At 43.1% G+C, this 22,732-nt stretch overlaps 1 protein-coding gene across 7 annotated transcripts in view; it reads right to left on the bottom strand.

The window, feature by feature from the left end:
* Positions 1-22,732, bottom strand: part of SYNE2 (spectrin repeat containing nuclear envelope protein 2) — a 268,235-nt gene that overhangs the window by 39,723 nt on the left and 205,780 nt on the right. For 6 of the 7 annotated variants that reach the window (XM_030558561.1, XM_030558559.1, XM_030558562.1 and 3 more), the window contains 9 exons: positions 21,887-22,066; positions 19,217-19,345; positions 14,624-14,778; positions 14,108-14,255; positions 13,493-13,587; positions 10,886-11,120; positions 8,577-8,771; positions 7,212-7,337; positions 3,857-4,012 (listed from right to left, as the gene is read on the bottom strand). In XM_030558561.1, coding sequence (XP_030414421.1) covers positions 3,857-4,012; positions 7,212-7,337; positions 8,577-8,771; positions 10,886-11,120; positions 13,493-13,587; positions 14,108-14,255; positions 14,624-14,778; positions 19,217-19,345; positions 21,887-22,066 — 1,419 coding nt within the window. Of the gene's footprint in view, positions 1-3,856; positions 4,013-7,211; positions 7,338-8,576; positions 8,772-10,885; positions 11,123-13,492; positions 13,588-14,107; positions 14,256-14,623; positions 14,779-19,216; positions 19,346-21,886; positions 22,067-22,732 lie in introns of those variants that run through there. The other variant, XM_030558566.1, reaches the window with a different exon arrangement.

The following is a 22,732-nucleotide window of genomic DNA, read 5'->3' as shown; positions in this document are numbered from 1 at the left end:
AAGATCATTCAAATCACATGATACATTAGATAACCTCACACTATTCTCCTTTTGCCCTTTCAGTTCTGAGAATTTGGGTTCCCTATGTTTCTCATGCACAACAAATTACAAGGGTAGGGAAATGTATTCCTAAATCTGCGCTGCCTCTTCATTCACATTACATGGACTACATAGAAAGAGGGGGTTAGAAGTGTTATGGAAGGGGCATAGAAGAATGGCCTCCAAAACTCACAAGAACATAAGAATGGCCCTTCTGTGTCAGGCCAAAGGTCCATCTAGCCCAGTTTCCTGTCTTCTGACAGTGGCCAGTACCAGGTGCCCCAGAGGTAATAAACAGGGCAGGTAATTAACAAGTGATCCATCATCTGTCGCTCATTCCCAGCTTCTGGCAAACAGAGGCTAGGGACATCATTCCTGCCCATCCTGGCTAATAGCCATTGATGGACCTATCCTCCATGAATTTATCTAGTTCTTTTTTGAACCCTGTTATAGTCTTGGCCTTCACATCCTCTGCAAGGAGTTCCACAAGTTGACTCTGCGGTGTGTGAAGAAATACTTCCTTTTATTTGTTTTAAACCTGCTGCCTATTAATTTCATTTGGTGACCCCCTAGTCCTTGTGATATGAGAAGTAGTACAAAACACTTCCTTATCTACTTTCTCTACACCAATCATGATTTTATAGACCCCAATGATATCTCCCCTTAGCTGTCTCTTTTCCAAGCTTAAAAACCCAAGTCTTATTAAAGGTTTCAGAGTAGCAGCTGTGTTAGTCTGTATCCGCAAAAAGAACAGGAGTACTTGTGGCACCTTAGAGACTAACAAATTTATTTGAGCATAAGCTTCTGTGGGCTACAGCCCACTTCTTCATATGGAAGCTGTCCCATAATCACTTTTGTTGCCCTTTTCTGAACCTTTTCCAATTCCAATATATCTTTTTTGAGATGGGGCTACCATATCTGCACACAGTATTCAAGATGTGTGTACCATGGATTTATATAGAGGCAGCATGATATTTTCTGTCCTATTATCTATCCCTTTCTTAATTATTCCCAGCATTCTACTCATTTTTTTTGACTGCCACTGCATACTGAGTGGATGTTTTCAGAGAACTATCCACAATGACTCCAAGATCTCTTTCTTGAGTGGTAACAGCTAATTTAGACTCACATTAACTCAAATTAAGAAGAAATCAACCAAAGAATCCAGAGACCCCCCCTCAATCTGCCAGCTCTTCTGCATCCATGATATGGCTTCTCACTCTTCATGAACACCACCAGCAGAATGGGAATCGCATGATGGCACCGACTATCCTCTGCCACCGGCACAGTCTCCCTGCTGATGAGGTAAGTTAACGCCATCCCTGGGGGCAAGGAGGGGACAGCAATGCTGACTGAAGCAGCATTAACTCCTGTAAGTGTTTCTGATTTCAATTCTGCCTGTTTAAGAGGGGAACATTTTGCATAGAATGCTGTTCCCTGTTCTAGCCCCCCCATCAATCACAGAGCTCTTCCCACTAGAACTTCAGGCAGGAACTCTCCTGGGGAGTTTGCACTGAAGGGGGGCCATTATGAACTAGCTGCCTTTCCCTTCTGTGCTTCCATTCTTTTTCCCGGTCTGTGGTTTTGTCCCACTCTTTGCTCTGAGGTGGAACATGCACTATAGATTTAGATATCTGCACACACCATACCTGTGTGTGTTGTAATAGACCAGGACCCTTACTGATATTAATTGTTAAAACCTTGACCTACATATACCTTGCAATGGCAGGATACAAACACTAATCCCCTTGAATGCATCTGCTCATTAACTGTTTGTTTATTTACTTCCCTACTCTTTCCAGCATGAGCATCTGGCTGCCTCACTCTGCGATGTTCATGACAGGTGCAGGGTTTGACTTTTAAAGTCTTTCAAACCTCTCCATTTAAATATCAATTGTTTTCAAACAATACATATCTTTCACTCTCCTGCTTCGACTCCTCTCGCAAAAGACATACAAAATGGAGTATTCTATTAGTATGTTTGAATTTGAATTACAATGGCCAAAAGTTCACAGTTTGGATTAATCATGTAGCTAGGCACATTGGCTTGATTTTCATTTTCAGAGCCACTGGGCACTCACTATCTGAGCTAATGGTGCTCAGCATCACTGCATAATCAAGCCTCTTATTTAGGTGTCTAAATATGAATATACAGAAGGTCCCCAAATCAGGCATCCAACTTTGAAAATATTGTACCTACATGTTTTCAAGTCTCACATTCTCAGTGTTCAGAATCTGCTGTAGTAAGTAAAATAATGAACATTTCATTGGATTAGCCATTCAGGCCTTGTCTACGCTACATTATTAAACTGACCTATGCCAGGTCAATGTACAGCCACCACAATAATTACTGCGGTTTTTCATGTCCACCCTACCTTCCTTCTGCTGGTGGTGTGTCCCCTTACCAGGAGTGCTGGCACCAACGTAAGTGGGGCACTGATTGCCTGGGCTGTTGGCTCCGTGCGGAGCCCTGCTGCTGGGCATCGATACCCTGGGCTGTTGGCTCTGCATAGTGCCTCAGAGCTGTGAGCTCCATGCAGAGCTGACAGGTGATGTAAGTAAAGCAGTGTCTACACAGACACTATGGCGCCCTAACTACACTGACCTAAACGCTACGCCTCTTGTGAAGGTGGAGTTATTAAGCTCGATATACTGGAGGGCTTACATTGGCAGGAACAATGCTGTAGTGTAGACACAGAGTTAGGTCGAAAATGTAGACCTAACTCTGTAGTGTAGCCCTGGCTTCTGTTTAAGGCAAAATATTTCCCCACATCAAAGTTATTATGAAGGGCCTGACTGCAATCCTTATTCCACCAAAATTCCCATTGCACCCAAACTCCCTTTGCCTAGGTAAGGTTTGGGCCCTAAATACTAAGAGAACTTTGTTTCTACAGGTTTCTTTTGTAATCTACAAAAAAGAGCTGTGTAATTCTATGACTATAAAGGGTTCCATTTGTCGCTAGCTTAGAACTATCTGCTAAGCTATCTACTTAAATCAATAATCTTAAAATCTAGCATTTTGTTTCTTTATCTATTACCTTTCCCTATTAATACCCAGGGGTATTTTTTACACACCGATATATACCAATCTATAAATTCAGTGAGCCAAATTCATTCCTGGTGTAACTCCATTGGCTTCTGTGAATGAATCTGGGCCAGTACATTTAAACGCAGTACTAACTAAATGTAATAAAGCAGTAAGCCACAAAAGATGGCAAATGTTGAACAGTAAACTGTGCAAAGTTTTGGAAATACATTATATTAAAGAACGGGCAAGTCCATTTTTAATATGTTTCGGTCCTTTTTACTAAACATACCGAAAAGCTAATTTATTTCTCAATTTCATTTATTAGCTTTCTTGGAGCTGTATTTTACATAAGCCTATGCAACATGCCATCACTTGTGAATTCATAAGCCAAAGTAGGTAGCAGGAACAGCAAAACAATTCCCCCCACTTTTTCCCTCCACCTCAGGCAATTCCTCTGTTTAGCCATAGCACTCTAGTTTGTTAGTTAGAACAAAGCCATCCATTTCACCCAACAGTTGCATTTCTTTCATACACTCCATTGCTAAGAGTTTGCAAAACTGGAGCAGTGTGTGTTATGGAAACAAAGAGAGCAGAGCCCAGACTAACTTTATTCCACTATTGTTCAGCCATGCTGCTATAAAGAAACTGCATCGGCAAAGAATGCAACAAAAGAGACTCCACTAAAGCATGTTTCTTTCTGCTGGTTAGACCCGGCAAGACATTGCACCCTAAACACATCAACAAAGAATAAGGACATGAACAGTATAAGTCAACAGCTAAGTGACTTACTCGCAAGCAGAGTTCTTCCCATTTCCTGTGCAAATGCTCTACTTGCTCCTTCAGCAGCACCACATCTTCTGCAAGGATATAATGAGCCAAGTCTGCCTTCATATTATCAAGTTCTTTCACGTTTTGATTCCAGTCTGCAAGTGACTTCTCCAGTTCCTGCATTTAAACACAAGGGAAACAATCCTTTAGATTAAGCCCCTGTGTTTTTTCAAAACCTGTTGGTTTAATCCTCTGACTGGCCTGTGGGGGAGGGGAAAACAGAAAAAGAGGAGGGGAAATTTACACATAGGCAGCCAAAAGAGTAAAGCTGTGAAAGCCTTTGCTAGGATGCTTTTAGGTCAGCCTCCCTTTCCTTTTCCTTCTATCTCTGCATCCTGTTTGGGGGAGGGTGGGAAGAGAAATGGTTAGCTTAAAAGATTAATCTCTCTTTAGCTTTATTAGAGGGTTCCCTCCATTGTTAGTTATTCTGAGCCTGATCCAGAGCTCATTAAATTCAATGGCATAGCTCTTGTTGATTTCATTAGTGCAGAAACAAGCCTCCTGTTACTCTATAAAATACTAAAATAGTCTTTACTAGATATCCAACACCCAACATCTTCTGATACACTGCTGCAGGATTTGGCAGAGTGGCCAACTTTCTAATCGCACAAAACCGAACACCCTTGCTCACTTTCACTGGGCTGGGGCAGGGGGTTGGGGTGCAAGAGGTGGTATGGGCTCCGGCTAGGGGTGCAGGCTCTGGGGTTGGGTGCGGGAGGAGATGTGGGCTCTGGCTGGAGGTGTGGGCTCAGGAGCGAGAGAACTGGGGTGGAGGAGGGGGCTCAGGGATCGGGCAGGGGGTTGGGATGTGGGAGGGGGTTTTGGGTGTGGGCTCCGACCGGGTGGTGCTGACCTCAGGCAGCTCCTGGTCAGCAGCACAGCGGGGCTAAGGCAGGGTCTCTGTCTGCCCTGACTCTGCGCAGATCCCAGAAGTGGCAGCAGGCCTGGCTACTAGGCATAGGGGGCTCTGTGTGCTGCCCGCAGGCACTGCCCTCACAGCTCCCCCTGGCAGTTCCCGGCCAATGAAATCTGGGGAGCTGGCACTCAGGACAAGGCCAGCGCATGGAGCCTCCCTGGCCAGCTGCCCTTCTGCCTAGGAGCCGGACATGCTGGCAGTTTCTGAGAGCCGTGCGGCGCCAGGGAGACTGCCTTAGCGCCACTGCGCTGCCGACCGGACTTTTTAAAAAATATTAAAATTTAAAAAAACAAAGAAAAAACCCAACAACCTCTAGACCCATTTCTTTAGTTACAAGGAGATAATCTTTCCTGATGGCTTTTAAAAAGTGTTTGTGTTAACGTTGTCACTGAAGTAGAGGAGTAATTGCACAACAAACTGCAGTAGGGAAATATCTGTGTTCTAAACACGAGGGAAAGTCACATTTTACAGTAAAGAAAACTTGTCAAAAAACCTTCCTGGTTCTGCTAACAAGGAAAAATGCTCTGCCTCTAGAGAGGTAAACTGGACCAGAAAAAAAAGCACAAGAGGAGCAGACATCTCCTCCTACCCTCATAGTTCTTCTACATGGGCTGGGGGAGGCTGTCTCCCTGCAAAGAACCTGGTGTGGCCCTGCCCACGCTCCACCCCTAAGCCTCTTCCTGCAGTTCCTTCCCGGGGCCCCTCTCTTCCGTAGCCCAGGCTAGCTAGGGCTATGGGAGGTAGCTGCCGCAATGACTCCGGGTGCTGGGACCGTGCTGCCCAGCGCAGGGGTTGGGGGCCCGTCCACAGCTCTGGTGCTCTACGCTGGGCTGCTGTCGCTCCATGGCTGGGGGCGCTGTGGCCGGACTGCCCGGAGCCAGGGTAGGGAGCTCTGGGGCTGAGGGTGCTCGGGTGGCCCAGGGCTGGGAAGTGGGAGGTTGCTCCGGGCTCCTGCGGGGGGAGGGGGAGCAGAAGAGGAGGGTGAGGGGTAGGGCCTCAGGCAGCAGGGGAGGGGCTGGGGGCTAGCCTCCCCCAACGGCCAGGGGGGGTGAAGGAGCAAGGGCTGGAGAGGGTGGAAAGGGGTGGAGTGGGGGCAGGGCTAGTGGCAGAGCCAGAGGTTGAGCAGTGAGCACCCCCCGGCACATTGGAAAGTTGGCGCCTGTAGCTCCAGTCCCGGAATCGGTGCCGATACAAGGAATCGTGTATTAACTTCTGAAGAGCCGCATGTGGCTCTGGAGCGACAGGTTGGCCACCCCTGTCCTAGCTCTTATATAGCGCTTTTCATCTTTAGATCTCAAAGTGCTTTACAAAGGAGGTCATTATCCCCATTATTATTTTCTGTACAGGTGGATAAACTGAGGCATAGGGAAGGAAGTGATTTGCCCAATCTCACCCAGCAAGCCAGTGGCAGACCCAGGAATGGAACCCAGGTCTCCTGTGTGAGTCCCAGTCCAGTGCTCTATGCACGAAAAGAAAGATCAAATGAAGAAACTGGGGTCTTTATTTGGTCCTTCTATACTTTCCTTTGTACCTAAGGGCTGCTTCTATACTGACACAATTTGGCACTTGTTCTCCATTGCCAAAGCTCCACTGCTGGTATTCTCAGTGGTGGTGGCTGTACGCAGACAGGGTGCAGGCATTTTTAATAAACACTGTGTCAACACACGTGTTTGAAAGCAGACTGTTCCTGCACATGAAAGGAAGCCAGCTATCACAAAGAAGATCTCAGGGAGCTGATAGCGATGCAAAGGCATCCACAAAGAACAAGCAATTCAGTTCATAAACATGGTGATAAAGCAGAATGCCACAAAGCCAAACGCAAAATTACCAGAACGAGTCATGCACTGGAAATACTTTCCGTGCCATTTAACTTTCATGGCAGGACATTGGCAGCAAAGGCTTAAACAGCTGCTGCCCCACTCTGGCGCTCCTTTCCTTTTCTCTATTATTTTCAGCATGCCACAGGTGTGCAAGGGGAATAATAAGGTCCCTGCCTGGAGAATTTTACAGTCTATAATAGACTGATAACACAATGAATAAAGACATCCAACCGCATAGAGAGGAGGAAGGTGAGTGACAGATGGGGAGAAGGGAATTTTAGCTTCTTATTTTAATGGGTGTGAATTTTTATTTATGTATTTATTTATTTGGAGAGGCAGGGGAAGTGATAAACCTCTGTGTCCCATCGAGGACATAAGAAATGTCTTGCCAAATTAAAAAAATTCCAGCACTTGCAGAGATTAGGATGTTACCTCAGACATGGGGGGAGGGGCAGAGGCAATTTACCAGTAGCACAGAAGAACTCAGTTTCACAGAGGAGCAGGCAAGACAGAACTCCAGTCTCCTAGGGGCTCAAGTATTGTACAAGGAATATTTTTCTACAAAATGTGCTTTCAATACCTTAACATGTTCCTTGGTTTTGTAGAGCTCTTCATGTTCCTCTGGAAGTGGATCTTTTACTTTTTCCTCAAGCTCTCGCAACCTGCTTTCCAATTCCTTGATTAGCTTTTCACAGCTGTCCCAGGTCTGTTTTTTACAGAAACAAGGAAGTTATGAATGACAAATACCTCACAATATGAATGTACTGTACTGTATGGATGAATTAAAGAACAGCAATTTATAAATTAATTTGTTTTAGAGGACTGATCATCAGGATCTTCTCTCAGTGCATGCACACTGTCCCTAATAAGAATTTCATTCATGGATTAATGGGAGAATTGAGCCCTCTTGTATTTAATGTTTGCCTTGAAGTGCATTTTAGCTCAAGTGGTTCATATCTCCTCCTATTCAAACTAAGATTCTTTGGAGCATAGTTTCAAATTATAATGGGGATCAATTAAAGCGATATCAAGTTTTTATGCTTTGAAACACAAATTTACTACAGAGAGGAAATGTTCATGAATCTACCTCTTAATTTTCAGAAGGGGTATACATGCTGAGGTGCATATGGCCTCTGGCACAGTCTGCACCTATAATGGCTCTATAAGAGTAAAGAAGCGTGACTAATGCCACTGGCCCCAGTTATCACCCAGTGCTTCATGGCTGAAAAGTGTGAGCAGAGTTCCACAGCCCAGCCAGGCTCCATGCCCACAGACCATTACTGCAGTCCAAAAGAGCGGAAGCCCATTATAGCAGTATCCACCCAGCTACCCAGCCCCTCTCCACAGAGGTACAGTCCGTGACTTCAGCCTTCCCACAACCCCCAGATATAGAGTGATGGAGCTGTTGGGGAATGATCTCAAAGGGAGTCACAGAGCCTCCTCAGAGTCTAGAGTTGGGGAGTTCACACTTGATGCTTTACTGGCAAGGAACTCTGCTGGGGAAGCAAGGGGAATGGGAGACTTTTGACAACTTCAAAATGAAGCTGTTACCTGAGATTAGAGGCCACTGACTGAGACACACCCCTGCAAGGGCAAGTGGGGGACAACAGTGCCACCATGACACCCCACATCCCTAATCAAAGGCACTGGTTTAGGGGCTCTGTGTCCCCAACCTGTAAGCTTGTTTGTGGGTGTTACTGCAGCCCAGTCATGTAGTAGTCTTTGCAGGGCCTGCACATTAGGATCCACAGAAGGGAAAACAAAGAGCTGGGAAGCTGCTACTCTTTCTGGGGCTCCTTGGGCACTTGCTGCAGAGAGCCTCTCCACGCCACTAGCTGGCTTGTCCCTAGGACTGGTCAAGCTGCCCTGGAACTCCTCCACGTGGGAACCGGAATGTGCAGGCATCTCAAGGTGTCCTTCTCCCCAGAGAACACCTGTCGAGTACCTGCACAGTGCCGAGGAGCTGTTTCATGATCATCTCCACTTGAAGCTGGGCATCATTCCAATTCTCCTGTAACTGGATGAGTTCCTCTTGTATTACAGCATTGGTCTCCAGGTCTGAGTCTTTACATAACTTCTCCCCAGTATCAAGAGTGAGGGAGAATGTGGTTTGCCATCTCTGAAGAAGTATTTCCTTGTTCTAAAAAACCAACCACAACATTCTAAATCTCAGCCCCAGGATTAGAGAGCTTTACAAACCTGCGTGGCATTTCACTTTTTAAAAGGGTGAAAAAAATAGGCTTGTTCTTTGTTTTTATTATCTTTTTGTTATGTGTAAAAACAAACAAACAAACAAAACTCCTCAACCCTGCATTTTTTCCTGCTTGCTTTGAGTCTATAAGATGCTATGCTGACTTTATAATGATTTAAATGATTACACCAAGAAAGTGGAGCAATTGAGAGAGATGGGATTTTTAGTCATATAGTTAAAAAGTCAAGTGTTTAATAAAATGTTGCATTTGTTAACAACTCTTTAACTTCAATGACTAAGCAAACATATTGGAGAAAGAATGTCTTTGTTAAAGACTGAACACCTCATTTCAGTAAAGTAAGCTAAAAACATCCCTCCTCTGTGAACCCTAACAATATCTTCATCAAAAATAGGGAAGATGAAAGTTAACATTCCTGTTATTTTTAGGGTAAAGAACTAAGCAGAAAAACATCCATAAAAGCCAGACTTTTTGGCCTTCAGTATGCATCATAAAGAAGCAAAAACAGGTACTAGCATAATTTTTAAAGTCCCCCGAAGGTCACCTTTAACAACAGGAGAAAATAAACATGAAACAAATGAGGCTAGCAACAAAGGAGCAGGGCACTGAAAGTCTTAAAATTTATAATATTCCTAGGTCCTAATGTTAATGGATTGTATCTGTGCAGAAAGAGTATTGTAATAATTAATCAAAGCCAATTTTTTTGATTGCTTTATACACAGGCCAGTTAGGTACTCCTATTCAGATTGTTAAAATATAAAGGAATAATCAATTCAACTGAAAGGCAACACATTTAAAACTAATGAAAGGAAAATTTTTTTTACACATTACATAATCAATCTATGGAACTCATTGCCTCAAAGTATCACTGAGGCCAAAAGTTTAGTGCCACTCAGGAAACCTTTAGATATTTATATTGATAAGAAGATCTACAGTTACACTACATGAGATATATTTTTACTAAGGAATATAAGCTTTCATACTTCAAGTCATAAACCAGAGACTAAATGACAGAAGTTAGGAGGAAACTTCCTCTATCTGATGGTTATTCCATAACTAACTATTGTTGCCTTGTCTACACTGTAGTTTTCTCACCTCTTATTTTTAAAAAGGACAAGTGTAAACCGCAATTCTGTGCAATAATGTGAACAAAGCCATGTTTACACTAGCAAGCGCCCTTACTATTATGGGCTCGTCTCCCATAGTAAAGTACTACTGGACATGAGGAAGGTTGGCAGAATCAGGTTCTAATGAAATAAAAATAGTTCGGCTAATCTAATAGAACATATTATTGTTTAAAATATTCTATCACAGAATATTTCTCTCCAAAGCAAAAAATTATTTAGTACTCTATCAAATATATATCTGGCTTCAAATCAGACATTGTTCAACTTTAAACTCAGATTCCTATTACACTTTAAACTATTAGCTTTAAGAGCTTCTCTATCCAGAAATTCGTGACAGTGTTGCCCTATTAACCAAGCAAGAGATTCTGGTTTTGGTTCATAATTCAACCTAAAGCTACTTTTTTTGAATAGGGTCACATTTAAATTAAAAAACAATCAGCTCTGGTAACTTAAATTGTTAATGTTCAGTTCAACATTCCCATTAACATAAAACCTCCCAATTATAGTAAATACTCACGAACTATTGGGAATTTTGAAATTTACTCGCAGAGGTCACTCAAATGAAGACAAGCAAAAGGAAACAGGGCTGACTTTCTGCAATATTATGGGCAGGCATAATCTATGTGCTTTAGCGAGAGCTTGTTGAGGTTCTTTGAATCTTTTCAATCAGGACAGATTCACTAAAAACTTCATCTGCTCCCAGATCATAATTTTATTTTAGGAGTTTATTGTGGGTTTTCACAATGCATAAATCAAGACAAGTTTTAATGAAACTGTCCCTTTAAGAAAAGAAATCAACAATTTGTCTTGTGCAAAAAGTGAATGCCTTTGAAGTCCTTTCATTTTTCTGGATACATGTCATTTCAATCTGAAAAATCACTGACCACCTATTTGTTTATAAGAAATAAAAATATGACCTTGAAATCATGAATTAGATTCCTAAGATGGTAAAGGCTGTAGCTGTCCTGGCTCCTCACAGCAGCTATTAAGTTATTTGTACAAGTAAGAAAATTTGTGAGATTCTGTTGAGAAACCCTGAAGTGCTGCCACTGCTTCACAAGTCCATCGATATCTTTCTTCCTCTGCTGAACCATCCGGATAACACTCTGCCACTGCTCCTTCAGCAATGTGAGTTTGGAAATAAACTCAGTTCTGAAGAGGACAGAGATTGGAGTGTTAATACAGAATGCCATCTTCCCCTTAAAAGCACATTCAAAGACAAAATAGAGCACCATAAGCACAAGCTGCCTCTGTGCATCAAAACTTCTGTGTGACAGAAAACTATAAAATGATACAAGAACAAACACGAGAGTTTCTCCTGCTATGGCACAACAGCATATGGTACAGCTAGACCCAGAAGCAAGTTGTTCCAAATGCATTCTTGAAGTGGATGGAAGTTAATACTGGCAGCAACTGCACTGCAAAATAGAGCTGTACTTCAGCAATGCTAGAACAGCCTCCTGTCATCATTATACTCTAGTGCAGGTGGAGCATTACAGCCCGTCTGCATTACAAAAAAAATCTGTGTAGTGCTGAATCCCTTCAACCCAGTTTTTGGTTTCTACCATGCGATATAATATGCTTTTGCCTGCTCCACATTAACAAGCTGAAGTGTTTTCAGCCCATGCCAGTAAAAATGGGTTCAGCTAACATACTTTTTGAATAGTTCAGATGATGCCTTAGAGAAAAAAGAGGAAGGGGAAAGGTAAATCACTTGCAATGTTACTGCTGCTATGGAGGATGGGGTGATTCTTAGAGATGTTCCACGAGTTCATATGCTGGCCAATAAACAACTCATCTCTCCATTACCCAAATTAGGTTCATGTTGGGTTTACAAAAATTAGCAAGAAGACCATGTCCTATTGTGAATGGAGAATCAGCAGGCTCCATTGCTAGCTGCCCTTCTTGAGTGCTCTCTCACCCTGTTGTGGCATGAGTACTCATGGAGGAAAAGAGGATTGAGTCCTTTACATATGGCAACCATAGAATCATCATAGAATCATAGACTATGAGGGTTGGAAGAGACCTCAAGAGGTCATCTAGTCCAACCCCCCTGCTCAAAGCAGGACCAATCCCCAACTAAATCAATCATTCTACCTACCACCAGAGGATAGCCACCTCAGCTGTAAACATAGCAACTCTTTAACAGTGCAGAACAGTTAGGGCAGGAAGTGAAGAATATCTTATCCCAGGAGAAACTACAAGAGGATTTTTGGTAGGCAGAATGTAGTTATTACCCAAAGGGGAACTTGGCCAGGACATCAGTGGTCACACCTCTATTTTTGCAAGATGTACCACAGGCTCTAATGAACACACATGGTTTTGACTTGGGTTTTAAAAGCCTCTTTTAAGGGACAGTTGAGGGTGTTCCGGATTGACTCAGAGGGAAGCATGTCACCTCTTGAATCACCAATACTACTCTGTGTAAGACCTAGGAATATATGCAGGAATTTAAATTTGACTGCTTTTGGAGTGGCCCATTAAACACACACATATTATACACATTAAACCATATTAACACATGTACATACATCATAGGTAAGGCTACGTTTAAGTCATGGGTATTTTTAGTAAAAATCATGGACCGGTCACGGGCAGTAAACAAACATTCATGGACCGTGACCTGTTCATGACTTTTACTATATACCCTAACTAAAACTTGGGCGGGGAGCTACGGGTGCTCGGCGGGCGGGCAGTCCAGGGGCGGTGGTGGCCCAGGGCCCTTAGTGGTGCTGGGAGGGGCAGCCAGGTGGCAGCGCATGGCCCAGGACCCCCGCTGGTGCTGGGAGGGGAGGCCAGGAAGCAGCACACAGCCTGGGACACTGCAGGGGATGGTTAGCATGCTCCCTACCTGGCTCCACGTGTCTCTGCATCTCCTAGGAAGAGGGAAGGCCACAGGGGCTCTGCACGTTGCTCCCACCACAAGTGCCGGCTCCACAGCTCCCATTGGCCAGGAACTGCAGCCAATGGGAGCTGTGGGGGCAGCACCTGCAGGCACAGGCACAGGCACAGGCACAACCCCCTTGCCGCTCCACCTAGGAGCTGCAGGGACATGCCAGTGGGAGCCAGGGAGTCCCCCATCCTGAGGTAAGCGCCACCCCGCACCCCAACCCCCTGCCTCTAGCCCTGAGCCCTGTCCCACACACCCAAACTGATGCTGCTGGCCCAGGGACTGCCTGGCTCTGCCAGTCCCTGAGCCAGCACTGGTCGCTGCAGAAGTCATGGAGGTCACAGAATCCATGACATCCGTGATAGACCCGCAGCCTTAATCATAGGCATAGAAATAAATGGCCATACACTCACCATTTCAATGAAAATCTATGCACTGTGAAGCTATCTGAATTAATGTATCCACAAATACTTGGCTGTGGCGGGGTTACAGAGCTCCTGTGGTCCTGGGGCTGGGGCAGGGCTGGAGGAGTTCTGTGCCCTGGCCAACTATTGCCCCTCCCCCACTTGTGCATGCCCCTGGTAAGAACTAAGGGGAAAAAAATCTTTTTTTTTTTTTTTTTTTTTTTTTTTACCTTTTTTCTGCTTCTCCTGTTTCCAGTAAAAGTAATGCTTTGGATATGATAGAATTAAAAATCTGCTGATTTACAGAAATCTCCGCTTGCAGCATCTGCAAAGATTGCAAAAATAAGAACAATATTAATTCAGTAACTGATGGGCATTTAAAAACAAACTTTACACACAGAATTATTCTGGAATAGCTATTTTTGAACAGCTCCATATTTAGTGAATAAGAAACAGAATATGGCCCACATGCCCTGAGGAGTACAAGTTTTACACAAAGCAGTAAATGTTTAGTATAATGTTTGTGGAATTAGATGCACAACTTCTAATTATAAAAAGTTCTGGGTGACATCCTGTCTCTGTGTGTCTAACTTGCAATGCACGGTATTTAGTATTTGCAGATACAGATTTTGTGATTTATTTCAGCTGGGACAAGAAGTATCCTCTCAGCCTTGCCCCAATGTAATGTTCCCAAGGTGTAATGTATTATTGACACTTTGAGTGGATTCCATTTATATATTGCACAGACTGCTGCTGTTCTATAATACTACCCACAGTATCTCTTTGCAAAGATATGGTTTTCAAGATTTTTTTAAAAACCCAGATTAAATCTTCAGCATTATTACCTCATATATTCTCTGTTGTTCCTGAAGCTTTTCAAATCTGCCAGCAATATTCACTTTTAAACCCTCTTTCATCTTTTCTAGAAATTGTATCCAGTTTTCACATTTCTGAAGAAATTTCTTTTCATCCGATTGAATTCCCTCAAATTCACTGTTAAGAGAAATAATACAGGAACCAGTCTATTGTTGTATATTTTCCAGTTATGATTGTTTATGGTCTAACAAAGGGGGCAGATTGGTAGCACCATGGGCCCTAATCAAGATGAGGTCCCACTGTGCTAGTCTCTACACAAAACACATGCTAACACATGTGCCTTTGTGCTCCAAACAACTTAAAAATATTAAAAAACAAAACAAACAAAATCGGTGCAGTGTTTTTAAGTTAGTTTCAAATGGAGGAATTATTTTTGACAAGCCTCTTGGAAATCTGGGAACCAGCTTGTGGAAAATATTTTAATCTGCTTTTAATTGTCCTCATGCACACTGAAACAGTTGGGGGAATTATTGTGCTTTTTTGACCTGCAATGCTCCAGGGCTGTTGCTGTCTTCTGAGCCCACTGTCGATTCAGGTTCTGTAGTTTCTTCACAGTGAAATCACTGAGTGGTAGCCTAAAGCTCACTTCATTCAGATTCTCAATGTCAGGAGACATTGCAGTGAGCTCCAACATGTGGCTCTGCAAATAATGGAACAAAATAACTGATAGAAATACCACCTTTTTCCCATGTCTAGAAAATATAAGTCTTTTCTGTGATGTCTGACAACATAATGTAAACAATGCCTTATGTTCAGGTTAAAAGGGTCATGGATAAAAAAGGTGAATTTCAAGAAGCATAGTTAGTTCATATTGGGCTATGTCATCCCTCCAGTAGAGAGCACTGAAAACAAGAGAGTTTTCACTTTCAGTTTCCTTTGCACTATTCTTGGGGGGAAAAGTCAGACACACCTTCTGAATCCTCATTCATGGAAGCAGTAAAGGGTTTATGCATAGCGTATTTTGTAGTACCCGTAAGTGGCAGGGCTTAAACTTCATACCGAAGTTTGAGGAGGGGGAATTACACCAATCTCAGATCCAGCAGGTTTCCCTTTTCTCTTTTACAATTCTGCCTGCAATCCATGTTTTGATTCCTTTTTAAAAGTAACTCAGTATGTTTTATGTTGCTCTGGGGATTCAGTAATTCTGATGAAATGCTCTTCAGATAAAGTATTCCACTGCATTTCTGATTTCCTTAGAATTTTTTTAATGATGAAGAACCATCTTCTGCTAGCAATTAAAATTACCCAGGCGGCTACTGTACTTTATTCATTTCCAATACTTGTGAAGAGAGATAACATATGATGGGATTTCTGGTTTTTCAGTTTGCTTTTTAAAAAACCTAGGAAATTACACACAAACATACTATGTTAACATTATTAAGAACATTATTAAGGTGGCAAAGTCAAGCACTCAAAAGTTAGGAAATCAAAGAATTGATGTTGCCTGTGCAATCTTAATTTAGCCGCCTTGTGCACGACCAGGAGAGCGCAAGAGAGGAGGACTCCTGCCTCATACTGAGAAAGCAGGAGATCAGGGAGTTATCTTAAGTGCCTATACATAAATACAAGAAGCCTGCGAAACAAGCAGGGAGAACTGGAAGTCCTGGCACAGCCAAGAAATTATGATGTGACTGGAATAACAGAGACTTAGTGGGATAAATCACATGACTGGAGTACGGTCATGGATGGATATAAACTGTTCAGGAAGGACAGGCAGGGCAGAAAAGGTGGAGGAATTGCATTGTATGGAAGAGAGCAGTATGACTACTCAGAGCTCCAGTATGAAACTGCAGAAAAACCTGAGAGTCTCTGGATTAAGTTTGGAAGTGTGAGCCACAAAAGTGATGTCATGGTGGGAGTCTGCTATAGACCACCAGACCAGGGGGATGAGGTGGACAAGGCTTTCTTCCAGCAACTAACAGAAGTTACTAGATCACAGGCCCTGGTTCTCACGGGGGACCTCAGTCACCCCGATATCTGCTGGGAAAGCAATACAGCAGTGCACAGGCAATCCAGGAAATTTTTGGAAAGTGTAGGGGGCAATTTCCTGGTGCAAGTGTTGAAGGAACCAACTAGGGGCAGAGCTCTTCTTGATCTGCTGCTCACAAACAAGGAAGAATTAGTAGGGGAAGCAAAAGTGAATGGGAACCTGGGAGGCAGTGACCATGAGATGGTTGAGTTCAGGATCCTGAAAGGAGAGCAGCAAAATATGGACGCTGGACAGAAAATCAGACTTTGACTCCCTCAGGGAACTGATGGGCAGGATCCCTTGGGAGAATAACATGAGGGGGAAAGAAGTCCAGGACAGCAGGCTGTATTTTAAAGAATCCTTATTGAGGTTGCAGGAACAAACCATCCTGATGTGTAGAAAGAATAGTAAATATGGCAGGTGACAGCTTGGCTTAACAGTGAAATCATTGCTGATCTTAAACACAAAAAAGAAGCTTATAAGAAGTGGAAGATTGGACAAATGACCAGGGAGGAGTATAAAAATATTGCTCGGGCATACAGGAGTGAAATCAGGAAGGCCAATTTCACTTGGAGTTGCAGCTAGCAAGAGATGTTAAGACTAACAAGAAGGGTTTCTTCAGGTATGTTAGCAACAGGAAGAAAGTCAAGGAAAGTGTGGGCCCCTTATTGAATGGGGGAGGCAACCTAGTAACAGAGGATGTGGAAAGAGCTAATGTACTCAACGATTTTTTTGCCTCTGTCTTCATGAACCTCCCAGACTGCTGCACTGGGCATCACAGTATGGGGAGGAGGTGACCAGCTTGCTGTGGAGAAGGAAGTGGTTCAGGACTATTTAAAAAAGCTGGACGAGCACAAGTCCATGGGGCCGGATGCGCTGCATCCAAGGGTGCTAAAGGAGTTAGTGGATGTGATTGCAGAGCCATTGGCCATTATCTTTGAAAACTCAGGGCGATCGGGGGAGAACCTGGATGAATGGAAAATGGCTAATGTAGTGCCCATCTTTAAAAAAGGGAAGTCGGAGGATCCGGGGAACTACAGGCCAGTCAGCCTCACCTTAGTCCCTGGAAAAATCATGGAGTAGGTCCTCAAGGAATCAATTCTGAAGCACTGAGAGGAGAGGAAAGTGATCAGGAACAGTCAGCATGGATTCACCAAGGGCAAGTCATGCCTGTCTAACCTAATTGCCTTCTATGAGGAGATAACTGGCCCTGTGGATGAGAGGAAAGCAGTGGACATGTTATTCCTTGACTTTAGCAAAGATTTTGATATGGTCTCCCACAGTATTCTTGCTGGCAAGTTGAAGTATGGGCTAGATGAATGGACTATAAGGTGTATAGAAAGCTAGCCAGATCGTTGGGCTCAACAGGTAGTGATCAATGGCTCCAAGTCTAGTTGGCAGCCGGTATCAAGCGGAGTGCCCCAAGGGTCGGTCCTGGGGTGGTTTTGTTCAACATCTTCATTAATGATCTGGAGGATGGTGTGGACTGCACCCTCGGCAAATTTGCAGATGACACTAAACTGGGAGGAGTGGTAGATACGGCTTGAGGATAGGGATAGGATACAGAGGGACCTAGACAAATTAGAGAATTGGGCCAAAAGAATCTGATCAGAACTGACTATAGGCACCAGCAAACTGAGAACATGTTTGGGGTGGCAGAATTCTAGGGGTGGCATTCTGGGTTGGGTTTTTTGCTTCAGCAGTTGCGCACTAGGAGGTTTTTTTTCTCGCTTGGGGCAGCAAAAATCCTAGAGCCGGCCCTGAATCTGATGAGGTTCAACAAGGACAAGTGCAGAGTCCTGCACTTAGGATGGAAGAATCCCATTCACTGTTACAGACTAGGGACCGAATGGCTAGGAATCAGTTCTGCAGAAAAGGACCTAAAGGTTACAGTGGATGAGAAGCTGGATGAGAATCAGTGTGCCCTTGTTGCCAAGAAGGCTAACGGCATTTTGGGTTGTATAAGTAGGGGCATTGCCAGCAGATCGAGAGATGTGATCATTCCCCTCTATTCAGCATTGGTGAATGTGAATGGAATCTGTAGTACTGTGTCCAGTTTTGGGCCCCACACTACAAGAAGGATGCGGAAAAACTGGAAAAAGTCCAGCGGAGAGCAGCAAAAATGATTAGGGAGCTGAAGCACATGACTTATGAGGAGAGGCTGAGGGAACTGGGATTGTTTAATCTGCAGAAGAGAAGAATGAGGGGGGATTTGACAGCTGCTTTCAACTACCTGAAAGGAGGTTCCAAAGGGGATGGATCTAGACTGTTCTCAGTGGTACCTGATGACAGAACAAGGAGTAATGGTCTCAAGTTGCAGTGAGGGAGGTTTAGGTTGGATAATAGAAAAAACTTTTTCACTAAGAGGGTGGTGAAGCACTGGAATGGGTTACCTAGGGAGGTGGTGGAATCTCCTTCCTTAGAGATTTTTAAGGTCAGGCTTGATGAAGCCCTGGCTGGGATGATTTAGTTGGGGATTGGTCCTGCTTTGAGCAGGGGGTTGGACTAGATGACTTCCTGAGGTCCCTTCCAACCCTGATATTCTATGATAAAGACTTAAATTACTATTTTTTTCAAGACGACTCCTACCTGATTCCCTGCATAGGATGGACCTGCTCTGGGTATCCATCAGGCTAATTTCGTAAAGGAAATTGTTGTCTGTAGGACCCCTGCTTTTTTGCTGCAGAAATCAGAGGTGTGTAGTGAATAAGGCAGGGGACTGCAGGAAAAGAAAGGAGGGTCTCATTGTTAAGGCAGCTGAATAGACAACTGGATTCTATCCCTGCTTCTGCCACAGAGCTTTCCACTAAATGAGTTAGGGGCCTTGTGGAAAAAAAATAGTATGTGATCAGGAAATTCAAGACTGTATCATAATGGATATGCAGGTCGGGGCCAAATTCAGGTTTCATAGGCATTTCTGGCATTTCCTAACTTTTGAGTGCTTGACTTTGCTACCTTAATAATGTTCTTATAACATCATTTTTGTGCATGTAACATTTATGATAATTAAGCTACAGGAAATACCTATGGTGCTACATGAATAAGAATCCTACAGACTCTCTTACATATGCATAATTTATTTCTTTATGGTTATAAGAGCTGGATGTACCATGAGTAATTCTGAGTCGTCTTCTTTTCTCTGTAGATACAACTTATCCAAAACTTCTATAGGTGTCTTAATTCGAGCTTCCACTGTGCCCAGACAATTACTGAAATCCATCAATTGTAAAAGGTTGAACTAGGATGAGAGATTATTTTTATTATAATCAGCTTTAATACATATATTCAATATGAGCAAGAGAATAATAAACAGCATCCTTGGGAAAACAAACAGCTGCTAGATTAGAGTAACTGGTGTATTTGTAGTTAATATTTATGTCTATATTTAATCCAAGCTTATTTATATTCTTTTTCTAGATTTTATCATTGGAATATGTCCTTGCATTTTTAGAGTAAATATTTAGCCTTGATTTCTTGTTATTGGCTTCATAGTTCTAGAAATTAATGGCTGTTTTTCCACAGCACAATACGTTTTTTTGACTATGAGAAAACAAGGAAAGTAAAATGAAAATGAAGAAAATGCTTCATTACATATAGATGCACCACTGTCTGCTGTCATGGTGAGAAATAACTCACTGGGGAGGAGAGATGGTGTTGTTGTTAAAGCCCTATAGTGACCTTTTTTTTTTTTTTTTTTTTTTTAACTTTGGAAACCTGGGCTTGTTTATCAGCTCTGCATCATACTTATAGAAGCTGGTAAATTCTGCAAGTTTCGACATACAGTTTCCTCCCAATTTTTCAATTGAGGAGAAGTAGGATTTAACCCTGTCATAAACAGATAGTTAAGGGTTAATAGAACAGGAGTACTTCATGTCTCTTTTGCCTGTAAAGGGTTAACAAGTTCAGTGAGCCTGGCTGTCACCAGACCAGAGGACCAATCAGAGGACAGGATACTTTCAAATCTTGAGGGAGGGAAGTTTTTGTGTGTGCTGTTAGTTTTTGGTTGTTGTTCTCTCTGGGTTCTGAGAGTGACCAGACGTGCAACCAGGTTTCTCTCCAATCTCCCTGATAGAGGTTCTTATAGATTCAAAATAGTAAGTACTAGGTGATAAGGCGAGTTAGGCTTATGTTTGTTTTCTTTATTTGCAAATGTGTATTTGGCTGGGAGGAGTTCAAATGTGTATTTGGCTGGAGGAGTTCAAATTTGTATTTTGCTGAAAGGATTTTAATTTGTACTTGTACACTTAGGCTGGGAGGATATTCCCAGTGTCTATAGCTGAAAGACCCTGTAACATATTCCATCTTAAATTTACAAAGATAATTTTTACTGTTTTTTCTTTCTTTTATTAAAAGCTTTTTCTTGTTTAAGAATCTGATTGTTTTTTTATTCTGGTGAGAACCCAGGGGACTGGGTCTGGATCCACCAGGGAATTGGTGGGGAGAAAGGAGGGAAGGGGGAGAGAAAGGTTAATTTTCTCTCTGTGTTAGGATTACTTTCTCTCTCAGGGAGAGTCTGGGAGGGGGAGAGAGAAGGAGGGGGGAAGGTGAATTTTCCTCTCTGTTTTAAGATTCAAGGAGTTGGAATCACAGTGATCTTCCGGGGTAACCCAGGGAGAGGAAGTCTGGGATAGGCAATGGGGGGAAAGGGTTTACTTTCCTTGTGTTAAGAACCAGAGGGTCTGGGTCTTGGGGGTCCCCGGGCAAGGTTTTGGGGGGACCAGAGTGTACCAAGCACTGGAATTCCTGGTTGGTGGCAGCGCTACAAGTACTAAGCTGGTAATTGAGCTTAGAGGAATTCATGCTGGTACCCCATCTTTTGGGGTAAGGTTCAGAGTGGGGGTTTATACCATGACAAACCCAACATACAGACATGTGGCAAGGAGCTGAGCCTCCATATCCTGTGAACTGTGGGAGATCCACATGGATCTAGAATAGGGCAGACATGCTGTGCAGAGACTTGCTACCAAGGACTTGATGATTTAGAATGAAATTATGGAGCCACAGCACAGCTACTCAGATGGCAGAAAATTCATGAAAATGGTTCTGCTCCTTTATCAGCCACATGGAGAGTTTGGTCCCATTTGCTCTTATAGATAGGGCTGTGGGCATTACTTGGGCTCTAGTAGCTCCCAGCTGGCTCCATCTGAGGGGAAGAAATGCAGGACTAGGTCTGGGATCCCAATGTTTTCTCTACCCTCCCCATTTCCAGGGTTGAGGGACCTGTGCCAGGAAGGAGTCTAGTGTCACCCTCTGCCTGAGAGCTCTCAAATATACTTGTGTAAGGAATGAATGACAAGAATGACAAAGGAAATCACTTGTGGTAAGACCACAAAATTACATAAGAGAAAACGACTACACAACTAGAAAGGAAATAAAACTATATTACACTACAGGTAAAGCTTACACATGATATCAAGAATCAGAGACATCATCTCCAGGAAACAACCTGAGTTTCCAAGCATTGGACTGGGATGATGCATGGAGACATTAAGATCCATCCATATTACAAATTAACAGGCCTGCTTACAAGTGTGTGACAGAGCAGGGTGTGTGTGGAAGGGGAAAACAATTGAAACTGAGTGAACACAGCATAGCAAGCCCACGATAAAAGTGCAACCCACCTGTTCTCCCAGGACTTTATTTCTCTTTCATAGCTCAGCTGATGCTATCATTCAGATTTCACCGAGTTCTAATTCAAACTGAACTTCAGTTCAGGAACTACATGATTTCGTTGAAGAATAAAACTGTATTGAGAGCAAATTTACTATATAAGAAGTACCTCAAATTCATCCGATTTCATCTGCAACATCTTTTCCAAATAAGCTATCCTTTTGAGAGGATGCAACTTCTCTGAGAGAACTGCTTGTGTAGCTGCATTAACCTGTTGGGCTATCTGGTCTGTCAACTCAGAAACCTGGAGAAAGCTTCCCTTTATGGTTTGAAGGCCTTGTTGTAGTATCTAAAGTGAAAGATCAAAAAAATAAATCAGATCTGTGTTCCTGTGTCTCTTTTATTGCTATAACTAAGCTTCTTCTGTTGATCTGCATTGGAAGCCAAATTCAGCTATAGACTGAGAGTATCTTTCATTGACTTTAATGGGCGTGTCAAGCACTTACTCCAGGGCGGAATCTGATGATAAGTCTATTAACAGTGACGGGAGGGACAAAACCATAGACGTTACTGAAGGTCTGCCTCCCAGTTACCCAGAGATTTAGGCTGATTTTTTAAAGGTGATGAAGGGAGTTAGGCATCCAGCTCCCGATGAGCTCTCTTCAGCTCCTTTAAAAATTCCCAGCCTTAGTATCTGGATTCAAAGTTCAGTGGGATAACATTGCCCAGTAATAATTTCAGGCACTTGGATACTAATGTTATGAGGGAGACTAGAGAGATAAATTGGAGAGAATATCCATCTTCTCTAGAATGGCTTTATACAGTGATAATAATATCCTGCTAACCGCTATGCTGAACACCTTTGCCAGCATTTTGGAACCATTTTGATTGATTGATTGAGAGCTTTTTCCCCCCTCTAGCAACAATACTATAAATTTCAGTTCTAAATGTTATGAACAACCAAGGGAGCAGCTGGTACTTCTACAATCTACTGCTTGTAGTTCCTTTTATCTGG

Source organism: Gopherus evgoodei, chromosome 4, assembly GCF_007399415.2.
Source record: "Gopherus evgoodei ecotype Sinaloan lineage chromosome 4, rGopEvg1_v1.p, whole genome shotgun sequence".
Lineage (NCBI taxonomy): Eukaryota > Metazoa > Chordata > Testudines > Testudinidae > Gopherus > Gopherus evgoodei.
The sequence above is the reverse complement of the archived record's forward strand: the minus strand, read 5'-3'. Positions and strand labels throughout refer to the sequence as shown.